At 45.2% G+C, this 23,260-nt stretch overlaps 1 protein-coding gene across 1 annotated transcript in view; it reads right to left on the reverse strand.

The window, feature by feature from the left end:
• SGPP2 (sphingosine-1-phosphate phosphatase 2) overlaps positions 1–23,260 on the reverse strand; it is a 131,631-nt gene that overhangs the window by 67,108 nt on the left and 41,263 nt on the right. The window contains exon 2 of the mRNA XM_060107348.1: positions 14,950–15,108. Coding sequence (XP_059963331.1) covers positions 14,950–15,108 — 159 coding nt within the window. The remainder of the gene's footprint in view (positions 1–14,949; positions 15,109–23,260) is intronic.

Raw genomic sequence — 23,260 nt, forward strand, 5'->3', positions numbered from 1 at the left:
TATGCATGGCTCTTTATATTTTAATCTTAAAGATAACACACTAAAACGGCTCTAGGTGGTTTTATGCCTCTTTTATAAATTTTCCTTAAAATATATTCCTCATGAATCTATATAAGGTTATACAAAATTAACCTCCATAAGAGAGCTAGATAACAGATTAGCACACGCTTAGACATCCTTTTAGGCATCTGAGATGTTTTAAATAAAGACAGGCACCTGGTTTTCTGAAACTCAGGCTCTTGACAGAGTTATAATGATTTAATCCTTTTCGTGTTAAAGACACACCCTTTTGATTGCCCTGTAGGGGAAATAGTCTAGCATTCTTTGTAGATTAGTAGACTTTTTTTTTTTTAAGCATAAAACCCAGTCTTATACATTTGAAAAGCTTTCTACAGTACAAATTCAGGTTTAAATTTCTGAATCCAGCCCCCAGTGGGTTAAAGCCTCAAAGAACACTTAGCTTGTTTGGAATGCTTACCCAAGTGAATGAGCCCCCTGATCCTTTTTTTTTTTTTTTTTAATGAATTCTCATAAAACAGAGCTATTGTGGTCTTTGTTGGCTAAAGAAAAATGGGGAGCCATTCAATCCATCGCCCTGTATCCATTCTTTCTGGCTAAATATTTTCCCCAATTATGTAGACAAATGCTGAAAACTGCTCAACTTTTATTTCACATAACCCAGGTTTAAGAAGCCCTCACTGGGGCATGGTCAGGCTGGGAGGGTCTCCTGTCCAGTGGCAGCCCCTGTACAGGTGTGCCATGGATTGTAGAGTTAGTATTAAATCCAGAGTTTCATTTTCTCCTTTGACTAAACCTTCTATTATGGTCTAATAAAGAAATCAGCTCTCTTATTTCACTCATTTAACCTTTATTTGCTGATCAGTGTTAGTTTAAAAGGAAGCCAGCTTACTGCTGCTCAGTTGCTAATTTCCAAGTTCGAGTTTCTGGAAAAACCGTGTCCCAACCCCTAGAGTCGAATTGCTACGTATTTGAAAAACATTTTCAAATCGAAACATTTTTTTCCCTTCTGATTTCAGTGCCTGTGAATGCCAGAAGAAATTTAATTTTAAGAGGAACAAAAACATAACATCTTTTTCTAGTTAAATTGGAGCATATGCAATGCAAACAATGGATTTTTATGTGTACACACACGTTACCGAGTCCAAGCTCGCTCTGCTCGCCGCACGACAAGCCAATGAATCGGAGACGAGGTGTTGAGGCAGGGAAGACGCTTTTATTCGGAAAGCCGCAGACCAAGAAGACGGCAGACTAAAGTCTCAAAATAACCATCTTATCTGGGTTTGGATGCCAGTTTCTTTTATAGCACAGAGAGAGGGAGGAGATGAGGAAGTGAAGTAAAAAAGCCATACGTTTTGGCAAATATCCCCTGGAATGGCCAGCCTCGGGGAGGGGATGTGTTAATTTCTTCTTTCTTGCAGCCATCCACAGGTGGACAGGGTCCAGATGTTTCCCTGAATAAAGGCACTTTGGTTTAACATTCAGGCCGAGGGGCAGGGTTCCCCAAGGCAGGCCATTATGTATGGACAGTATCCTTTTGGTGAACAAAAGCAAGGGGGAAGCAAAGGTTAAAGTAAAAGAAACAGATCCGATATGTAGTCAGATTTGGTTCTTCCCTGTTACACACACACACACACACACACACACACACACACACACACACATGCACGCACGCACGCACGCAGAAGCTCAGAGCAAGACCGTGTGCTTAATGTTTGCCATTGCTTTGTGCCCGGACTAGGACAGCCCTTAACCCTCACCAAACCCTCCCTCACTTGGTGTGCATTTGCAGGGCCAAGTGATTTCTAGTGATTCAGATCTGGTGGGCCCAACGAAGGGTCTCAGGACTTTTTTCAGAGAATCACTAACTATTGTTCCTCATGGGGACCCCAAGAAAACTGGTAGGAGTCAACCCAAGGTGTGTGGAGGTCATGTGGGGGAAACTGTATAAGGCCAGTGCATTGTTGAAGCCGGAACATATGATTAAAAAGACAGAATATCTTAAAAAACACATCACCATCAATATTTATATAATCGTAAAACTTTCAAAATAAGAGAGATCATTTTGTTCAACTCCACATTTCAGAGATGGTCAAACTGAGGCCAGAGATAAAAGAAAAATCAGCCAAGTGACATTTATCTTTTTTTGTTTGTTTGTTTTTGTTTTGTGGTACGCGGGCCTCTCACTGTTGTGGTCTCTCCCGTTGTGGAGCACAGGCTCCAGACGCACAGGCTCTGCGGCCATGGCTCACGGGCCCAGCTGCTCTGCGGCATGTGGGATCCTCCCGGACCGGGACACGAACCCGTGTCCCCTGCATCGGCAGGTGGACTCTCAACCACTGCGCCATTAGGGAAGACCTATCTTTTTTTTAATTAATTATTTTTGACTGCGTTGAGTCTTCATTGCTGCTTGTGGGCTTTCTCTAGTTGCGGTGAGCAGGGGCTACTCTTCGTTGCAGTGCGTGGGCTTCTCATTGCGGTGGCTTCTCTTGCTGCAGAGCATGGGCTCTAGGCGCGCGGGCTTCAGCAGTTGTGGCACACAGGCTCAGTAGTTGTGGTGCACGGGCTTAGTTGCTCTGTGGCATGTGGGATCTTCCCGGACTAGGGATCGAACCCATGTCCTCTGCATTGGCAGGCGGATTCTTAACCACTGTGCCACCAGGGAAGTCCCACTTGGCTAATTATTAAGAAACTCTGGACTAACTGATTACCCACCTGTAACAGCCAGCAGTTATGAGCCCATCCCAGCTTGGCCATCCCCCCCCCACACTCCAAGGCGTCTCCCTCTATTTCACTAAAACAGGTACTATGTAAAATAGAGGTGGAACAATTCTCACTTGGATTAGCATCCCAGTCTTCTAATTCATAAGGTAACGAAACTATCCTTTGATTCAATGATTTCTTTTAGGTTAAAAGATTCGTGAGTCACCCCCGTTTCATTCCCCTCTTTTTCTTAGGTATGCACCATGAACCCCAAGTCATGTTTAATGTTCTATCAAACCATTTATCACAAAGTATCATACAAACTGTGTCCTGTGATCAAACAGTGCATAGATAGAGAGACAGGCAGGCAAATTGATGGAAAAGGGGAATCACCCTCAAATTAATAAATGTGGTAGGGCTTCCCTGGTGGCGCAGTGGTTGAGAGTCCGCCTGCCGATTCAGGGGACACGGGTTCGTGCCCTGGTCCAGGAAGATCCCACATGCCGCGGAGAGGCTGGGCCCGTGAGCCATGGCCGTTGAGCCTGCGCATCCAGAGCCTGTGCTCTGCAACGGGAGAGGCCACAACAGTGACAGCCCCGCGTACCGCAATAAATAAACAAACAAACAAACAAACAAATAAATTAATGTGGTAGGATTTAGAGAACTTTTTCTTTTCTCAATTTTTTATTAACACAGTTCACTACTTGTAAAATGAAAAATAAAATTAACTGGGCATGTTTAATGCCCCAAAATCTCGACTATATTTAACACCATTAAGGAAAATGGTTAGTGAGGGCAGCGGTTCATAACCAGGATTCTGGCATCAGACAGTCACGGGCTCACATCCTGAGTCTGCTCACTACTGGCTACAGCAACTTGGCTGGCTTTCCATGTTGCTTCCTCACCTTTAAAATGACAATAATAGTGCCTATGCCTCACTCCATAATGTTTATAGGGTCCACGGCCCCGAGTCCAGCACCCAGTTGGAACTCAGTAAGATGACTACGGCTGGCTGCACAGAGAGCTGTCATCACCTTGAAGGCTGGCGCAGAGGCTCTGCTCACGTTTAGGACCTTTACAGTATTATTTGTTCATAAGCAGTTAGACTGTGGCTCCTTGAAAATGACACATTCACTCCGCCTCACAGGGCACATAGTAAGGTCACATGAGTTGGACTCAGCCCAGCAAGGAGAGCACTGGGGCTGGGCCTCGGGCACCAGCAGGACTGCTGCAGGAGGCAAGAGGCCAAAGTGAGAGGGCACCCTAGGTCAGAGGTCAGAGGTCAGCCTCAGTTTCCCAGATGAACCTTCAGATGGCTGGGGCCCAGCTACCCCCAAGCAAACACAAAGCCTCCCAGCCACCGTGCCCACAGAGGCCACTGGTGCAACAGGGTTGACTGGCGCCTGGTGGCAGCTGGGCCTGGAAGAAAAGGAATGGAGGTCAAGGCTGTAGTCTGCACCGGGGAGAAGGGGCTGCAAAGCGTGCACCTAGGGAAGCCCCAGGGCTGCCCTGGTGAAAGGAGAGGGAAGAAGAGAGGTGACGGCCATGAGGTTAACAAGACTGGGTTTGTCTACTACCTCTCTAGCTTCCAGAAAATTCCAGAGGCCAAATTACAGTACGGCCTCTCCAGCTGTAAACTGGTAGAGCGCTGAGCTGGGAAAACCCTTTCCTTCCCCTTCTCAGCACAGCGGCCACTTCCTAATCCTATGGGAGAGCTGCTGAGGGGTGCAAGGCTCCTCCCCCCTCCACCAGAGGTTCCTCAGGGAAGGACTGTCCCCATAGCGCAAATCCCCACCTCCTCGTGGGACAAAGGCCCATCTTTTCCCTACTCCTCCTTTTCCACTGGGCTCTTTGCAGAATTCGATAAGGAAGTGGAATGTAGGCCTCGGCCCAACAAGCCCGCGGGGTCAGCAGGCAGCCTCATCAGGCCTTCCCCTACTCCCTGCCCCCAACAAAGGTACCAAAGCCCTTCTCCTCTCCCAGGTCCCTGTAATGCCCTGGCCTTCTGGGGAGGGTAAAGAGTCTGGGACACACAGTCTGACAGGCGAGGGGGGACACAAGGGACTACAGCACAGAGAACTGCAGGACAAATGCCTGGGGAACCTGTGACATGAGTCTGCTGCACATATAGGGCACTTGCTAACGAGGCTGTGATGATATATGGAGCTTTTCCATCCAAAGAGGCCCAATCCAATTATTATCTTGAATAATTGGGTTGGGGGTAAAAAGAATTAGCCATTTGAGGCAAGATGGGGCACTGGAAAGGAATGGATGGGCTTGGGAGATAGATGTACTTACTCTGCTTACTAGATGTGTCCCTTTGGGTAAATCACTTAACTACTCTTTGGGTTTTAGTTTTCTCACCTGTGAAATGGGGTTCTTGTATGTAAAGCATCTGGCAGGTAGAGAAGGCTCAGAAGGCAGCTGTTGTGAGAATCATACCCATTCAAGAATGCAGCTTTCGGACTTACCTCGTGGCACAGTGGTTAGGAATCCACCTGCCAATGCAGGGGACATGGGTTTGAGTCCTGGTCTGGGAAGATCCCACATGCCGCGGAGCAACTAAGCCCGTGCACCACAACTACTGAGCCTGTTCTCTAGAGCCCGAGAGCCACAACTACTGAGCCCATGTGCCACAACTACTGAAGTCTGCACTTCTAGAGCCCATGCTATACAACAAGAGAAGCCACTGCAATGAGAAGCCCGTGCACCGCAATGAAGAGTAGCCCCTGCTCACTGCAACTAGAGAAAGCCTGCGCGCAGCAACAAAGACCCAACACAGCCAAAAATAAATAAATTAATTAATTTTTTTAAAAAAAGAATGCAGCTTTGCAAATGGAATTGATTGGTTAAAAAAATAGAGCATTGTTAAGATTTTATTTGAAAATTTCCTCTGAAAGAAAGGCCCCTGTGGCCTATTGATTAGCTCATTTTTCCTTCCCTTTGTTTTACAAATGAATGGGAGAGAATCTGGGACAAGGTCCAGTCCAGAAGGGTGCTTTGTAAAGACCCCCTAGGGACTGATTCGCCTGCAGGCAGTTGGGGAGAGCAGCCTCTGGCCTGGTCCTAGCCTCCAGCTGAATTCAGAAAGTGAACTGAGGCTCTGCCCTGCCGGATGTGCCTTGGTTTCTGGTCTGGATATAACTTGGCAAAGGCTATTTGTTTTTCTTGATAAGACATTAAAAGCTACGATAAAACCAAAGGGAGAGGAGAAAGACTAACTGCATAGCCAAACTCCGTATGAAATGATTGGGTTTTTTTTGCATTAGCAAATCCAGCAGATCCAAACTAATTTCATCCTTAAAGATATCCTGCCTCCAGGCTCCTGGTGTCTCAAACAATCTCATACCTAGCTAAGCTTGAAAGTAATCACACATCCTAAGATAAATTAAGTGAAGCATTTAGAAGTGAGGCTCAGGGGTGAGAGTCAGGCGCGCTAGTCTCTATGTGGGAGGATTACAATTCTGCTCAATCGAAACCAAACCAGACCCAAAACCAGCACTGAAAGTCTTAGGGGGTTGAAAATCGGGACAGTGGTGAGGGTGGGGTGGCAGAAGAGTTAGGGAAGAATGTGGCACATTCTCCAGTCATCATCAGAAACGGGGGGAGGGGCGGATCATTTTTCAGGTAATGATGGTGATAATCAGAGAGATCCAGATCTGTTGAGTCCAGTTTTCAAGGTGGTGGTTGTTGTTTTTTTTTTTAAAGCTACACTAAAACCAAAACATTTCCTTGCTGTGTTTTAAAACCAAACCAATACAGTTTGCATGACAAACACCCTAGAGACATTTACTTAATATTTAACTAAGGCTAAATGACAAGGTTCTACTTCAGAAGAACTGGGCAGAAGCTCTGACACCTAATTCCATTGCATTCAGTGCAAGTTAGTGAGGGTTACAATCTGGCCATTGTGGAACACAAGACTCATTAATCTCAAGCAAGAACCAACTTAACAAGCAGGGCAATCTTTTGAAGTGAATGGTGGTAGTGGTTTAAACAGAGGATTAGCAGATAATCACATTAAAAGTCATCTTTTGGCACTAAAATTGACCCCTGTCTAAGGGTTGTGAATTACAGGGATGGGGCAGGCTGTTTTGCGCTTCTCTCTTCCCGAGTCTCAGAGACTCCCCTGTGACACAGCCAGATGGCAGCCTGCCCACATCCAAAGAGACGCCACTGCATTTAGACACGTTATCATAAAGCTACCTCTTAACCAATTTATGGAACTGTTTATTAAATAATACCCTAGACTCTGCTGCAGTTAGACACTAGATCATAGGCACAATTTAAATATAAATTTTAGTTCTACTTTATAATGTAGATATCAGCTAGCTAGATTTCAATAATCAGAACGTGAGAGATGTAAAATCCATCATTTAAACTCAAGCTCTCCAACATAAGTTAATTTGACTTGCAAGAGTAGGAACGGAAGGACCTGCCAAGAGGAATCTTCTGCTGTTATGACTTCCTTATCGCCGGGATTTTGAGTGTACATAAAAATGGAACCGGGCTTCCCTGGTGGTGCAGTGGTTGAGAGTCCGCCTGCCGACACAGGGAACACGGGTTCATGCCCCGGTCCGGGAAGATCCCACATGCCGCGGAGAGGCTGGGCCCGTGAGCCATGGCCACTGAACCTGCGTGTCTGGAGCCTGTGCTCCGCAACGGGAGAGGCCACAACAGTGAGAGGCCCGCGTACCGCAAAAAAAAAAAATGGAATCTATAGTCACCAAGCAATTCAGCATTTCCTTTTAAAGCGTTCCTTTGATCGTGTTGAACACAAAACAGCAGACTACCTAACAAATATTTAGCAGTGGATTTGGTATGCATTTCTAATGTACTGTCTAATATTGAGGGGTTCCCAGCACAAAATATGTAAAACCGCATTAGCATTTGGTCTGCAGAAGAGATGATGACAGGCCATTTTTTTTTTTTAATGTTATCCTGCCCAGCATTTACTCTTTGCCTTCTTACTCCATGCCATGGATGGATCTCTTAAGTGTCACATAGCGAACATATAAAGAAGAGTCGTGACCATGTTATATGCCTCCAAAGATTCTCTAGCTGGGTCCTTTCATTTTGAAGCTAGGGATGCTGCAGGCCAGAATCATGAAGTGGCTTGAGCAAGGTTTCACTGCTACGATTATAGTCCAAGTCTCTTGATGTTTCAACCTGGCCCATGGCTCTGTGCCCCAATTAATTGTCTATCTCCGCCCCCGACACAGCTGCTTGGATGAAATACAGTCAACATACGCACTGACCCTGAGATGGATGGAGTTGTGCTACATAGTCAGCTGGGTCAGACTGTCTTGGAACTCTGAAGAACTAAAAGACAGGAAGGTACCAGCTGGCAACAGGAGGTAAAGAAGCAGATCCTGGAGTGACTGCTTAATTGTAGCAGAAACAAAGCTGTTCACTGGTATCAGCTCCTGTGAGGTTCTGGCTCCTAAGGGATTCCTTGTAACCTTACAACAAATCCCCCCTTTCCTGAGCTAGTTTGAGTGGAAACCAAAAAAACACCCTGTAAACATCAGCCTCATGTTCCTTTCATGGTATTTCAGGATCAGGAACCTCTGACCAAACCTCAAAGCTGCTGATACAGGTAGAAGCAGCCCCCCTCCCCTGACATGAACACTCCTTGCTTCCATTCAAGGAGATCATCAAAAGCCATAAATTAAAATGGATTGAGGGGACTTTAAAAACAAAAAACCCACGAATTATCAGAAGAGAGATTAACCCTGCCCAGAAACTCTCAGAAGCAACCAGATCTTCAACATTCAAGAACAGTTTGCATAGGATGACAATTACTTAAAAATAACCACACATGGGTTAGAATGGTGGAGACTGTATCCTTTGGTGTTAGGTAAAAGAAGTGTTTACAAATGGGGGGAAAAGGCAAGGAAAAACTCCAAGACAAATTTAAACCTTCCTGGAGTTTAGGCAGCAAGAATCAGGTTTTCTAAGGGCTGGTTGCTCCTGAGTAAGCTATTTTGTGGCCAGGCAACCTGCAGGCCAGAAAGATTAAGTGCCTGAAGGTGGGAGTCCCAAATTCAAATTAAAGGGATTAAAGGGGCGAGGGAAGTCATAAAAGGTAGAGCAACAAGGAGTGGTGAGGTCTGTGCCTAAAACTGAAGTGAACACCCAGCATAAAAGCACTGAAACCCAATTTTAAGGGATTTTCTTAGGTCTCTATTGCTGACACCATAAACTTACATACCATTTCTCAAAATCTTAAATTTCTAAAAATCTTATATATAAAGGCACATTGCCTCTGAGACCTCGAAAATCAATAGTCGAATACATTTTATGTTAACAACTGCTGAAAAGCAATTAAAAACTTAAAGCCCTTTAAAAATATACTCAAAAGACAGACTGACAATTCACAAGAGTTAACACAAATGACTGATGAAAGTCTGAAAAATATTTTCATTTTCACTAAAAATATATGAAAATTAATGGAGGTACCATTTTTCATTGGTTTAATCAGCAATAACTGAAAAAATGAGAACACACAAAGGTTATGAGGAAGAGTCAAGATGAGTACTCTCAGGCTTCCCTGGTGGCGCAGTGGTTGAGAATCTGCCTGTCAATGCAGGGGACACGGGTTCGAGCCCTGGTCTGGGAAGATCCCACATGCCGCGGAGCTACTAGGCCCGTGAGCCACAACTACTGAGCCTGCACATCTGGAGCCTGTGCTCCGCAACAACAGAGGCCGCGATAGTGAGAGGCCCGCGGACTGCGATGAAGAGTGGCCCCCGCTTGCCACAACTAGAGAAAGCCCTCGCACAGAAACGAAGACCCAACACAGCCAAAAATAAATAAATAAATACATAAAAAAAGAAAATATGAGTACTCTCACACAGCTGATCAGGGCTATTGATAGCAAACAACATTCCTAGGAATACAATTTAGCAACATGTATCACTCTCCTTAATGATTCTATCAATCCTATGTGTCAGGAGGTTTCCTCTCTTAGGAATAAGCCTATTCTTCCCTAGCGAATAATGTCATTTCATTTTAAAACAGTCAAGACAACGTTGAAAGACAAATTCATGGCTCAACTTTAGGCATTCATCTCCTATTCTCTCTGTATTCCCCCTAATTTTGATTTTCCCTACATTTCCCTTTTTTTTCTTGCATCTCATCTTGAATGCCATGCAAGATCTGTGAAAAGAGGCAGGATATACGTATCCTAAGAACAGAGAAGATGAGCCTTCCACGGATCAGTTGTGGTATCGATATGTGCATTATTTTACAAAATGGAGAATAACTTTATTTAGCAAAAAGTGAGATTTTGCCTCATGTTACAAAGCTGAACACGATGCAGTTTCAGTGAAATTGCCTCTAACCTTTTTAAGGCACAAGCAGTACTATTTTCTTTTTTGGTGGGGTTGTCACCACACAACAGTGGAAGCCAGGAGATCAGATAATCACTCAGTTGGGCAGTGACTCCTTTTGAAGCACTATCTATAACATCTCTTTATGAGCATCTAATGAATAACCCATTCATCGCCTTTTCTGTCACAAGGTGGAAGATTCTATTGCATCCAATGACTGGTTAAAAACCTTGATACGTGACAGAAGAAGAAAATACCTCATTGATGTTTTTCAGCTAATTAAAAAAAAGCTTATGTAACTTTTCTGGGATAAGATACCTTTGACTTGTCAAGAAGGGCCTATAGAAGACACTTAAATAGTAGATAGAGTTAATAAATGCCATACAGGCAAACCTGAAATACAATCATAGCAAATATGCAATGGAAGAGAACCTTGGGCAAGTCGTTTTAATGCTTGAAGCTGAGTGGCGGGCCTCTCTAGCACAAGAGGCCTTAGGGGACAGGATCAAATCCACTTAATCCAAAGTGATCCTTTCTACATGTCAGTTTCCTAATCTGTAAAACTGGCAATAATCACTTCTCAGGATTGCCAGCAGGATTAAATTAGGTAAAATACGTAAAGCATTATTACACTGAGTGGCATGTATACTAAGTCCTCAACATATAATATGGCTTATTATGCTTTGAAGTATTACTATCCCAATCTATAAAATGATACCAACCCATTGTTATGAAGATCAAATAATGAACACAGATGCCAACAAAAGCAATGAGAGGTGCAATAGACAAGAGGAACAATTATGATTGTGATGAGAAAACAGTTAATATAACCATAAATTCTGCTAAGCTACTTCAGACAGTATGAGTCACCCCTAATATAAAAAATTATTTTTAAAAGCAATAAAACCGGGCTTCCCTGGTGGCGCAGTGGTTGAGAGTCCGCCTGCCGATGCGGGGGACACGGGTTCGTGCCCCGGTCCGGGAAGATCCCACATGCCGCGGAGCGGCTGGGCCGGTGAGCCATGGCCGCTGAGCCTGCGTGTCCGGAGCCTGTACTCCACAACGGGAGAGGCCACAACAGTGAGAGGCCCGCGTACCGCAAAAAAAAAAAAAAAAAGCAATAAAACCTGTTGAGACTTCATCCAATGACAATTGTCGAATTAATATGAAATTTGTCAAGACGTTTGGCACTCTTGGACACAGCTGCCTTCCAAAGGATTTTGGGTGAGAAAAGATGTTTAAAGCTAGGGGACTTCAAATTCTGCCCCTTGTATAATTAACATTTCTTCACCCTCACCCCTTAAAGAGGCAGCCACTAATTTAGGGATATCCCTTACAGGAGACAGGCTGCCTCAGCAGGAAGCTGATTGCCCAAAAGAATCTCACCCGTCTCCACCCCTCCTTCCCTCCCAACTGCCAACGCCATCAGGAATTTTCCTTCCCTCCACCCACTTTCAACACTGGAGCCAAACCAAGCCTCTCTCATTATTATCTATCTCTGCAGCTGAGCACAAAGCAAACACCTTCCCTCCTCTGAACCCTCCCCCACCCACCCCAGCCCCTCTCTCCCTTCTTCCTCCCCTCCCTCCATCCCCCGCTTGGACCCGCCACTATCCCCTCCACCAGAACTGCCAGGGATGCACACACTGCTTCACTGATACGAATTACATACCTCCCTGCATGGCGGCCTTTTGGACCTGGCCATGCACCCATTTTTGAAAGCAAACAGCACATGGCCAAAGCTCAGGACAAACTGCATAGTCAAAGGATGCTCTTTCCTCTCTCAGGTAAAGACTGTATTTGTCCACTCTCTGACAAAGGACTGGTAATTCTACCTCAAACGGGAAATCTTTTGAGCCCTTTGAAATGATGACTCCAAAGTGAAAAATAACAACCCATAATGATAATCTGAGTCCCCTAACCACTGCCTCCCATCAGGTCTAAAGATCTTCCCGGCCCCTCAGGAAAAGTTTTCCACCCTCAGTGGGCAAGATAATTGGCCTGAAGCTGACTGTACACAGTATAAGATATTCCCAGGTTACTAGAAGTATTTTGCATCATTTGCCCCACTTGACAACCATAAAAGTTGGATTTTTTATTTTTTTATTTTTTTTTGGTATCTCAGAAAATAAATGACAGGAAAAGAAGCTCAAGCACCACAGGTCTTGGGTGCATTTTCACGTCCTAAGAACAGAAGGATTGCACCCCGCTCCCTGTCTCTCCTCCCCCAGCTCCTCCAGTGACATCTCAGCTCTGCAGGAATGGAAGCCGCTTCCAAAAGGAGAGGAACAACTGCACTAATTCTCATCTTCTGCAAGATGCCTATGCTTTTGCAGATTCTCGTTGGATCATACTTTTAGACAGAAGTTAGATTTCAGAAGAGGGCTGGAAGGGAGACAGGGATGGAGAAAGGAAAATGTGGCTTGTAGTTTGAGAGAGAAAAGGAGCAAAGAGGAAGAATTCGGGGCCAAATAATCTTAACCATAAGCCCGAGGGACCTTAGCTGTTCTTCAAGGCCAGAGGCTTCAAACCAAGCCTCGGAAGTTCAGACTTCAAGGATTCTTTGTTCAACTGGCATATAGAGCTTTTAAAAATGTAAGCCCTACATTTAAAGATTTCACATGAAAAAGAGATCTGACCACACCAGCCTGTCTTTCCTCTCTCAGGCACAGGTATAGGTAAGAGGTAGCCACTCCCAATGCCCCAGGTGCCCCACCTACCAGCCCTCCCCATCCGGCACTTCACTGCGTTATTCCTCTGCCCTGCCTTTTAGGATATCTGCACTTACGCCTCCTGATCAAGGCCCCTCTCACTTGTTCTACAAATGAGAAAAATAAAAGCACCAGAGGGCTTCCCTGGTGGCACAGTGATTGAGAGTCTGCCTGCCAATGCAGGGGACGCGGGTTCGTGCCCCTGTCTGGGAGGATCCCACATGCCGCGGAGCGGCTGGACCCGTGAGCCATGGCCGCTGAGTCTGCGTGTCCGGAGCCTGTGCCCCGCAACGGGAGAGGCCACAACAGTGAGAGGCCCACGTACTGCAAAAAAAAAAAAAAAAAAAAAAAAGCACCAGGGGTGCAGCCACGGATTCTCAGAGCAGAGCCACCTGAGAACCCCAGCTTCTTTACATACAACAGGCATTTTCTTTTTCTTTTTTTAACTCAAGTAGAGTTGATTCACAATGTTGTATTAGAATTTCAGTGATTCAGTTATACATATATATATTCTTTTTCATATTCTTTTCCATTATGGTTTCTCACAGGATGTTGAATACAGTTCCCTGTGCTATACAGTAGGACCTTGTTGTTTATCCATCCTGTATATACTAGTTTATATCTGTTAATTCCAAACTTCCAGTCCTTCCCTCCGCTCCCCCACCCTCCACACTGGCAATCACAAGTCTGTTCTCTATGTCTGCCAGTCTGTTTCTGTTTCGTAGAGAGGTTCATGCATAAAGAAGGTGTGGTACATATATAAAATGGAATACTACTCAGCCATAAAAAAGAATGAAATAAGGCCATTTGCAGCAACATGGATGCAGCTAGAGAATATCATACTAAGTGAAGTAAGTCAGAAAGAGAAAGACAAATACCATATTATATCACTTATATGTGGAATCTAAAATATTTCTTGACCAGGCACTTCTGAAGCTGTTTTCAGAGCAGAATCTTGAGTCAGGGAAACAGCCGTGCTGGCAACCTTGTTCCTGAAGTCCCCTCTCCCGGCTAAACCATCTTTGACCTAAGAATTGGTTGATCTTTAAGACTCTTTCACCTTCTTGGACTCATCACCATGTGTTAGCACGCTTATGGCGACTTGCAGAGTCCTCGCATGCACCAGGCCATACCCTATATGTCTTCATGATGATTCTGGGAGATGTGCATTATTAACACCATTTTACAGGCTCAGGACAAGGGCACACGGACAAGCACAGTGGCTGAGCTGCACTTGAACCCAGGCCTACCTGATCCCAGGGTCCGGATGCTGGCAGCATGCCTTGCTGCCTTGCAAATAACCACCATCTCCCCCACTTAAAAAAAAAAAATCAGGGACTTGTCTTGTGGTCCAGTGGTAAAGAATCTGCCTTACAATGCAGGGGACGAGGGTTCAATCCCCGGTCAGGAAATTAAGATCCCACATACCACTGGGCAACTAAGGCCACACGCCACAACTACTGAGCTCTCACGCCTCAACTAGAGAGCCTGCATGCCGCAAACTACAGAGCTCACCTGCCCTGGAGCCTGCGCACCACAACCAGAGAAGAGAAAACCTGCACGCCACAACTAGAGAGAAGCCTGCATGCCTCAACAAAGACCCCCGCGTGCTGCAACGAAGACCCGATGCAGCCCCCAAAATAAAATAAATAAATAAATATCAGAACGTATTTGATCCTGAACAAAGTTCAATGATAGGGTCCCAAACCAAACATCAGAAGGGGCTCCACCTCTCCACCCAGAATTATCTTGGGTTTTTGTGTATACGCCCGCTGCCCCCATAATACTACAAGCTTCCTCAGAGAAGTTGCCCTGCCTTACATGCTTTTGTGTATCCAATAGACATGGGGCAGTTACACTTAATACCACTAGGAATTATTAGTCAACAGCTCCTGTTTTCAGTTTTTGATCAAATTTTACTAAAAGGGGTTTCTCGGGAGGAAGCATTTTATGTCCCTTCATGGACTCTCAGGAAGGTCCTTTTCCTGCACGTCATCTCTCCCCTCTCATAGTCTTATTCACCCATAGCTTTTAAATTTTTCCTTCCATTTTCCAAAATAAACCAGGTAAAAATTCAACTCTAAGTGATTTTTTAAAAAGAGCATATATGCAGAGTACTTGAATACCAAAGCAGGTAGCTGTTGTAGAAGTAACACTGGTTCATAAGTAATAATAATACTTACAACCCATATGATGGTCAGTCTTCTGGACAAATAAGGATCAATATTCCAGTGAGTGAATGGAAGGAATGTGATGTAGAACACTTCTTGTCCCAAAGCAGCTGAAAATCTGAATAGGTAATAGTAGAAATAATTCTTCACAATGTACTTCTGTACATAAGCCTAAAAGACAAAAGTTAGAAGACTCTGTGAGTTCATTGAACAGGTCACTATAAGGCAAGTTTTAAAAACCTCTATCTAAGGACTTCCCTGGTGGTCCAGTGGTTAAGACTCCACGCTCTCAAAGCAGGGGGACCTGGGTTTGATCCCCAGTCAGGGAACTAGATCTCGCGTGCATGCTGCAACTGAAAGAGTCCCCCATGCCACAACTAAGACCCAGCACAGCCAAATAAATACATAAATATGTAAAAATAAATTAAAAAAATAAGAACCTCTACCTAGGGACTTCCTTGGCCGTCCAAAAACTCCTTGCTTCTACTGCAGGGGGTGCTGGTTCCACCCCTAGTCGGGGGAACTAAGATCCCACATGCCCCTAGATGTGGCCCCCCAAACCCCCAAACAAACAAAAACAAAAAAAAACCCTCTATCTACGATTCACAGGGTTTCAGTTGCCAAGGTGCTACCTCCTGTCCCCTTGTGTAATTACAGTATCAGTACTAGCAGCCTCCAGTGTTCCTGAACATCTATCAACCCCCAGGTGTCTACACAGACACAGATGATGTTAATTCTTCATAAAATTAAATTAGTAACATCCAAGACAGAAATATCAGGGAAAGACACAAAAAAAAAACCCAAACCTTTCTCCTGTGTCCACAGAGGGCTAGAAACTCAAGGGAGGTGAACTCTGTTAGCACACAGTGTGGGTCTATGTGTGTGGTAGGCAGGAGAAAGTCCCCAAAGATGTCTCCCTCCTAATCCTTAGAACCTGCGAAGATGTGACCTTACATGGCAAAAGGGGCTTTGCAGATGTAATTAATGATTTCGAGATTGAGGGGTTACCCTGGATTACGCAGGTGGCTTCAATGGAATCACAGAGATCTTTAAAAAATAGAAGGAGGCAGAAGAGTCAAGAGTCAGAAAGTAGGGCCTCCCTGGTGGCGCAAGTGGTTGAGAGTCCGCCTGCCGATGCAGGGGATACGGGTTCGTGCCCCGGTCTGGGAGGATCCCATATGCCGCGGAGCGGCTGGGCCCGTGAGCCATGGCCGCTGAGCCTGCGCGTCCGGAGCCTGTGCGTCCGGAGCCTGTGCTCCGCAACGGGGGAGGCCACAACAGTGAGAGGCCCGCATACCGCAAAAAAAAAAAAAAAAAAAAAAAAAAAAAAAAGAGTCAGAAAGTGATTTGAAGATGGAGGAAGGAGCCAAGGGTCAAGGGATGCCAGCGCCTCTAGAAGCTGGAAAAAGTGAGGAAAAGGATCCTCTCCTTGAGGCTCCAGAAGGAACACAGCTCTGCTGATACCTTGATTTCAGCCAGATAAGAACCATTTTGGACTTCTGACCTCCATATATTTTGTATCCACAGAATAAATATGTGTTGTTTTAAGCCACTAAGTTCGTGGTAATTTGTTGCAGCAACAAGAGAAGACTTTAGAAAAATCACTTGCAGATGAATGTTTGTAATTTACCTTTTAAATGGGATTCATCAAGTTGGCCCACTACAGTGATGGTGCAAGAAACACAGCAAGTGCGCACGGGGCCTGCTAAAATGCACTCCCGTTTTCTATCATCCTTCTCCTTCCTGTTATCCTGGTAGTAGGCAGGGAGGCAAAAAAAAAAAAAAGACTTATGTTGACACTGCCCTCGGCTCCAGAGGCATATCTGGATTCGTGTAAACCAGTCATGGTTAAGTTCAAAAATTCAGCCTCAAGCCAAGCAGTACATGGCACTACCTGGGAGGAAGTTGCTACTCAGGAGTGAGCATACAATGTAAGCCAGAAGTTCATCTCTCTTCTGGGATGAACTTTGCTTCTAAGTGAATTCAAAGGAGAAAGAATAGGTCCATCCTAAAGTGGAAAGACAATAACGCACAAAATGAATTAGATAAGGAAGTGTATAGTTCTACCTCTCTGCCAAGATACTATGGTTAGATGTGCAAACCAAGGTCAAGGGACTGAGATGAATAAATGACAAACTCCTCCCTCCCTCCTTCTCCCTGTGTCTCATTATCTAACATGAGGACTAATCTCTGCAGATTCTGTTTTATAAACATACATCCAACAGGCTTGACCTTGGGGCAAATCCTGGGAAGCGACCTTTTTTACGTAAAAATTAGTTCTTTTAATGCACCAGCTGTCAGGTACACTTGGTAATCTGTCCTGCTTTGAAGCTTTAAGAGGAAAACTTTTGCCAAATTTTGACAAGGGTCAAACCCCTCCCTCGTGTCATTTCATGGTACCCAAGTGTTATATGACATTATAAATATACAGCAACAACCATTCTCTACCCTAGAGACTTAACTGAGACCAAGTTCAATATTTTCATCCAGGTAAATAATTGAAAAGACTGGCATGGATGACAGCAAACTGCTTTAGTGTTACATATTACTAATGAATATATTTAGGCATGCCTTTTACATTCTCTTAGGAACTCTCTTTTTTTAATTTTTAGGAATGCTCTCTTTTTTTTTTTTTTTTTTTGAGTAGAGAGCTAAATATTCTCTAAATCTTCTTAGAAACAAAAAGCAAAGGTGAAGTTAAAAATATCAACATGTGTATAGGGCAGCCAAAGGAGCTTTTAGATAACATCTCTGTATATGTAATTAAATAGCTTGAGAGCCAATATTTGCTTTCAAACTCTTGAGAATTATATGTACTTTAAATAAAGTAGTTAAGTACTTGTCTTTTCAGAACAATAATCTAAGTTTCCCTTGTAGGAAATCTCAGTGTGTATCACTTCAATATATCTCTGTAAATAAGAATTTCAGTTTCAGGGTATGTGTTGGTCGCATCGGGAACAATTAGAGGGAAAAGAAACCGGGGTTAGAAATAGAAATGGTAGGTAAGGGGAATGGCAGAGAGAAGAGGAGATAAAACTGAGAGGCAGGAAACCAAATCCCGGAACAAAAACATCCATCAATACATTCTGGAGAACTGGTCGCGCCCAAGGAGCTGACATCCCAGGCAGTGGGGCCGTGTTTCTGCAGCACAGACTCAGGAGTCAGTGATTAGCAGCTAATTTTTAGACAAAAGATCAGGAAAAGCACTGAACATTCAGGTGAGCAGAGAGGAGCTACTTTTAGAAATAAAATACCTCTCAGTATGCCAATCATCTGCCTCAAAGCCAAAGAAGCTTCCGGTAAACAAGGGATGGTAAGATGGAAATTACCCAGATAGCCATTATTACTAACTGCAAAATGTCACTGATATTCTCATTTGTCTGTTTGATTTCCTGGTTTCTTTTCTTGAAAGTGAAAAAGGAAAATGGTTTTGCAGGTGGGGATAAAAAACATGATCTCAGTCTCCCAATGCCATATTTCCCTTTTGGTCACAAATTTCTCAAATGCACATTCTCCTAAAATGGAGTCTTTGGTAACTTAAGGTTTGGGTGGGAGAACAGCTGCTCTATTTTGCAGATACCAGAGTATTCCCTGTTCTCTGAAAGGCTGCCTTCAATGCATAACTAAGTCATGACTGAAAGGGAGCCATACAGATTTACTGCAAGATGAAGACAAAGAACGCTGAGAATATATGACTCCTTGACTTAGGTCTGCCCCGAAACACCTGAACAGTGTTTAGTTTTCCAAGTACACACAGAAGAGTCCTAAATACAAAGGAAATACGGCCAGGTCAGCACCACTGGCTGGAATAAGGGCAGACCCAGACAGAAAAGGAGCGAATGCCAAGCACATTTGGTAGCTGGCCCAGCTTTTGAGCTGTCAAAGGAGGAGTACAAAAAATAGCTTTTAGGACTTCCCTGGTGGCGCAGTGGTTAAGAATCTACCTGCCAGTGCAAGGGACACGGGTTTGAGCCCTGGCCTGGGAAGATCCCACATGCCGCGGAGCAACTAAGCCCGTGCACCACAACTACTGAGCCTGCGCTCTAGAGCCCATGAGCCACAACTACTGAAGCCTGCACGCCTAGAGCCCGTGCTCTGCAACAAGAGAAGCCACCACAATGAGAAGCCTGCGCACCTCAACGAAGTGTAACCCCCGCTCACCACAACTAGAGAAAGCCCGCGCACAGCAACGAAGACCCAACGCAGTCGAAAAAATAAATAAATTTATTAAAAAAAAAAAAAAGAAATAGCTTTTAGCCAAAACACTGTGTGACCTTGGGGAAGTCAATTCGCCTTTCTGAACCTCAACGGCCTCAGCTGCAAAGGATGCAGTAGGATTAGTTCAGTTGGCTTTTAATATACAAAAAGGAAATTTAAGTAGGGAAAGGCCCATTAAACAGAATGTTACCCCAGGACCTATTATATAAAAAGATTGAAACCAATTGGTTGAAAGTCAGGAGAGGCCCAGGGAACCCCTATTTCAGGCCAGGCACCCCCCCATCCCAACCCCCAAGTTTTTCTCTGGAATATCCCCTCAGAGCAGTTCCGTAATCAGTTTGGAAACCACTGACCTTAATCTCTACTCGACCTCACATACCACCTTTCTGTAACTAACCCTTGGCCTTGAGTACACAGGCTATAGGCATTCTGACTTTGAGGTCTTTAAAGGACTTGATAAACTCTGGACCAATGTCATTGCAACGTCAAATTACCTATCTCCATTTTTTTTAGATTAGAACTGTAAATGCAAGCATTCTTCCAAAGGTCAAGTTTGAGATACTATTCTGTCTCAACACAGCTGGAAGGAATTCACATCAGGGAGGGTAGTATCTAAGGCTCCCAGCAGCCATGTTAATTGGAATCAGTAGAAGGAGCTCATTCTCTTTGGCTGAGAGAGATCAAATCTATACAGGGTACAGCACAGTCTTACTTAAAAATAATTTTAGGACTCAAAGCTTTTACAGATCACACCAAACAGCAGCATTTCCTTCACCGTGGCTTTGCTTTAGAGAAGTTTTACAGACCAATGAGAAAGAGGCAAGTGAGTCCAGAGTAAAGTGGCCTGGAGAAAAGAGCCCAGGAAGAGGGGAGGGTGCAGAGCTGGTGGACAAACTTTGCGTCCACAAACTCTGGACGCAAAGTGTCTCGGGTTAAATCCAGGCTGTTCCAACACTCACTACCTGAATAATCTTACACCAATGACTTGATCTCGTGGGGCTTCAGATTCCCCTTCTGCAAATGGGAATAATAACACTACATACCACATGAGGACGCTGGGAAGATTAAATCAGAGGTTGTTGCTGGTGTGTGCAAGGCGGTCAGGTCAAAGCCTGGCAGAGAAACGTCTCACACAGACCTAGTCCTTGGCTGTGAATGACGATGGCAGCAGTGAGGATTTCCCACAAAGCACTTCTCAATTATAACAAACATGCAGCTCACCTGGATCTTGTTAAAAATGCAGATTTTGATGCAGTTCACCTGCAACAGGGTCGTAAGTTCTAATGGGCTCCCAGGTGATGCATATGCTGCCAGATTGCCCCCCCATGGACCACACTTTGAGTAGCAAGGAACAAGGACACCCCAGTGAAGGGCTTTTAAACCCAAAAGGAAGGCTCTCAGGTTTAATTCTCAGTGTTAGAGGAAGCCCCAATGGGAGTTTAAGAGAGTAAGATAATGTGATCAAAGCAACAGGTAAAAATGCTAGTGACAAACCAGAAGGGAACAGTTAGTGAATTCTACGGAGGATCCCACCGTGGTCCGAATGCAGGAACTGAGCCCAGGCACACCCCTCAACCACAGAAGGTACTAACGGGAAGGGCACGAGGAAGAGGCGTCCCGATGAAATAGCAGCGGATCAAACAACCAACTGACAACCCAGAAAGAAAGAAGCCATCCCAGGCTCCCGGCCTTCATCCGGGTAGGGTTTGCATAAATTCCTGGATGACAAATCCAAAATTAGCTAAGGAGTCATGAAGCTTGAGAAACATTCCTAACCTCTCAGACCATCATGGTACAGAAAAAGAAACCTCATTTCCCTAAAAAGGGCTCTTGCACCACCATCGGAATCCTGGCTTGGAAACAAGGTTCTCTGGCTCTGCAGGCAGGAGCGTCTGCCATTATGTTCTTTGCTAAGATAGAGGCAGCAAGTTGCTTTATTTTTAAGATAAAAACTCACAGGAGAGTATTCCATTAATATCAGTGGTTTTTGGAATTCTAAACTGTTTTGTTTGTTTGTTTGTTTGTTTGTTTGTGATATGCGGGCCTCTCACTGTTGTGGCCTTTCCCGTTGCGGAGCACAGGCTCTGGACGCGCAGGCTCAGCGGCCATGGCTCACGGGCCCAGCCGCTCCACGGCATGCGGGATCCTCCCGGACTGGGGCACAAACCCGTGTCCCCTGTATCAGCAGGCGGACTCTCAACCACTGCGCCACCAGGGAAGCCCTAAACTGTTTTTTGTTTTTTTTTTAATATATAAAGTTATTTTATTTATTTATTTTTGGCTGCGTTGGGTGTTCGTTGCTGCACGCAGGCTTTCTCTCATTGTGGCGAGTAGGGGCTACTCCTCGTTGCAGTGCATGGGCTTCTCATTGCGGTGGCTTTTCTTGTTGCAGAGCATGGGCTCTAGGCACGCGGGCTTCAGTAGTTGTGGCACGCGAGCTCAGTAGTTGTGTCTTGCAGGTTCTAGAGCGCAGGCTCAGTAGTTGTGGCTCACGGGCTTAGTTGCTCCGTGGCATGTGGGATCTTTCTGGACCAGGGATCAAACCCATGTCCCCTGCACTGGCAGGCGGATTCCTAACCACTGGGCCACTTGGGAAGTCCCTAAACTGTTTTTTTTAACCCAACTTGAGAAAGCCTTTGTGATTTCTAGTTACATCTGCTGTACATTCAGCCTACACACTGATTCTTCTCATCAGCTCCCAAGGGTTGTCACCTTGGCATTATTCTTCAAGGTGGGAATTGCTTCATGTGCTTGGGGTTGTGGGAGAAAAGGGGCATCAGCCTAGGTCTCCAGACTGACAGCCATTTACAGAGACGGGAGCCTACCCAGAAATGCCTTCCATGGCTGGGTCAATGTCCTGAAAGGCAGTCGATTCGGAACTAAAACTCTGCAAGCCTTGCTCTCTGATGCTCATGCTCAGCATATATTCATCCAGAATTTCTAATCTAGAGCCGAAAGATTAGGAAAGGCAAATCTAAGGAGCTCGATGCCACTTTCATCAGAGCCTACACGTCGCGAGGCTTGGGTCCTGCCACCTCTCTCTGAAAGACTAGGCTGTGGGGCTTCCCCGGTGGCGCAGTGGTTGGGAGTCCGCCTGCCGGTGCAGGGGACGCGGGTTCGTGCCCCGGTCCTGGAGGATCCCGCGTGCTGCGGAGCGGCTGGGCCCGTGAGCCATGGCCGCTGAGCCTGTGCGTCCGGACCCTGTGCTCCGCAGCGGGGGAGGCCGCAGCGGTGGGAGGCCCACGTACTGAAGGAAAAAAAAAAACAAAAAAAAAGACTAGGCTTTGGTGGGCGTGCCATTACACGCTGCAGAGGTGGAATATTTGCAGAATAAACACTTGAAGCTATTATAAGACACCAACTAGCATGTTAACACGCCAAGTACAAACCCAGCAATGCCCAACATTTTTTTTTTTTATGTACCAACATTTTTTAAAAAATCGAAAGTGGCAAACCTTTTCTGGAGAGAGGCCGTGCCTACACAGACAATTCATTCACTGCTTACACCTTAGTGATGGGAGGTTGACAATAAGCAAGAGTATTTCACTTAGCAATAAGCACGAGGATGAGATCAAAGCAGGATCAAGGGATACCAAATGATATGTATGTGCCGGGGAGGTGCTCTCCAGGGAGGGGCCATTTGAGCTGAGCCCTGGATGGGGCGATAAACTGGTTTCTTTGGGCCTGGGGTCAGAGAGACCACTGAGCAAATGGCCCCAAAGTAGGAAACAGGCTTGTGTGCTGGGACACACAGGTGGAAAAGAGAGAGATAGGAGATGAAGTTAAGAGCAGCAGCTGGATCAAGCTAAGGTTTGGGATCTAGGCCGGGAACAATAGTAGGTCCCTGGAGTGTGATTATTTGAACTCTGGCAAGACTGAAACAAATCTTGGCTCAGAACCCATGGGAAGAAGCCCTGCTTTAATTCTTTTGTTTTTTAGTTTCTGAAACTTAGTGGAGAAATATCATTAACTAGCCGTGCTAAACTTAAAAGCTGGGCTTCCCAGCCTCATAGCACAGGGAGCTCAGCTCCGTGCTTTGTGACCACCTAGAGGGGTGGGATAGGGAGGGTGGGAGGGAGATACAAGAGGGAGGAGATATGGGGAT

The sequence above is a fragment of the Mesoplodon densirostris genome, chromosome 8 (genome assembly GCF_025265405.1).
Source record: "Mesoplodon densirostris isolate mMesDen1 chromosome 8, mMesDen1 primary haplotype, whole genome shotgun sequence".
Lineage (NCBI taxonomy): Eukaryota > Metazoa > Chordata > Mammalia > Artiodactyla > Ziphiidae > Mesoplodon > Mesoplodon densirostris.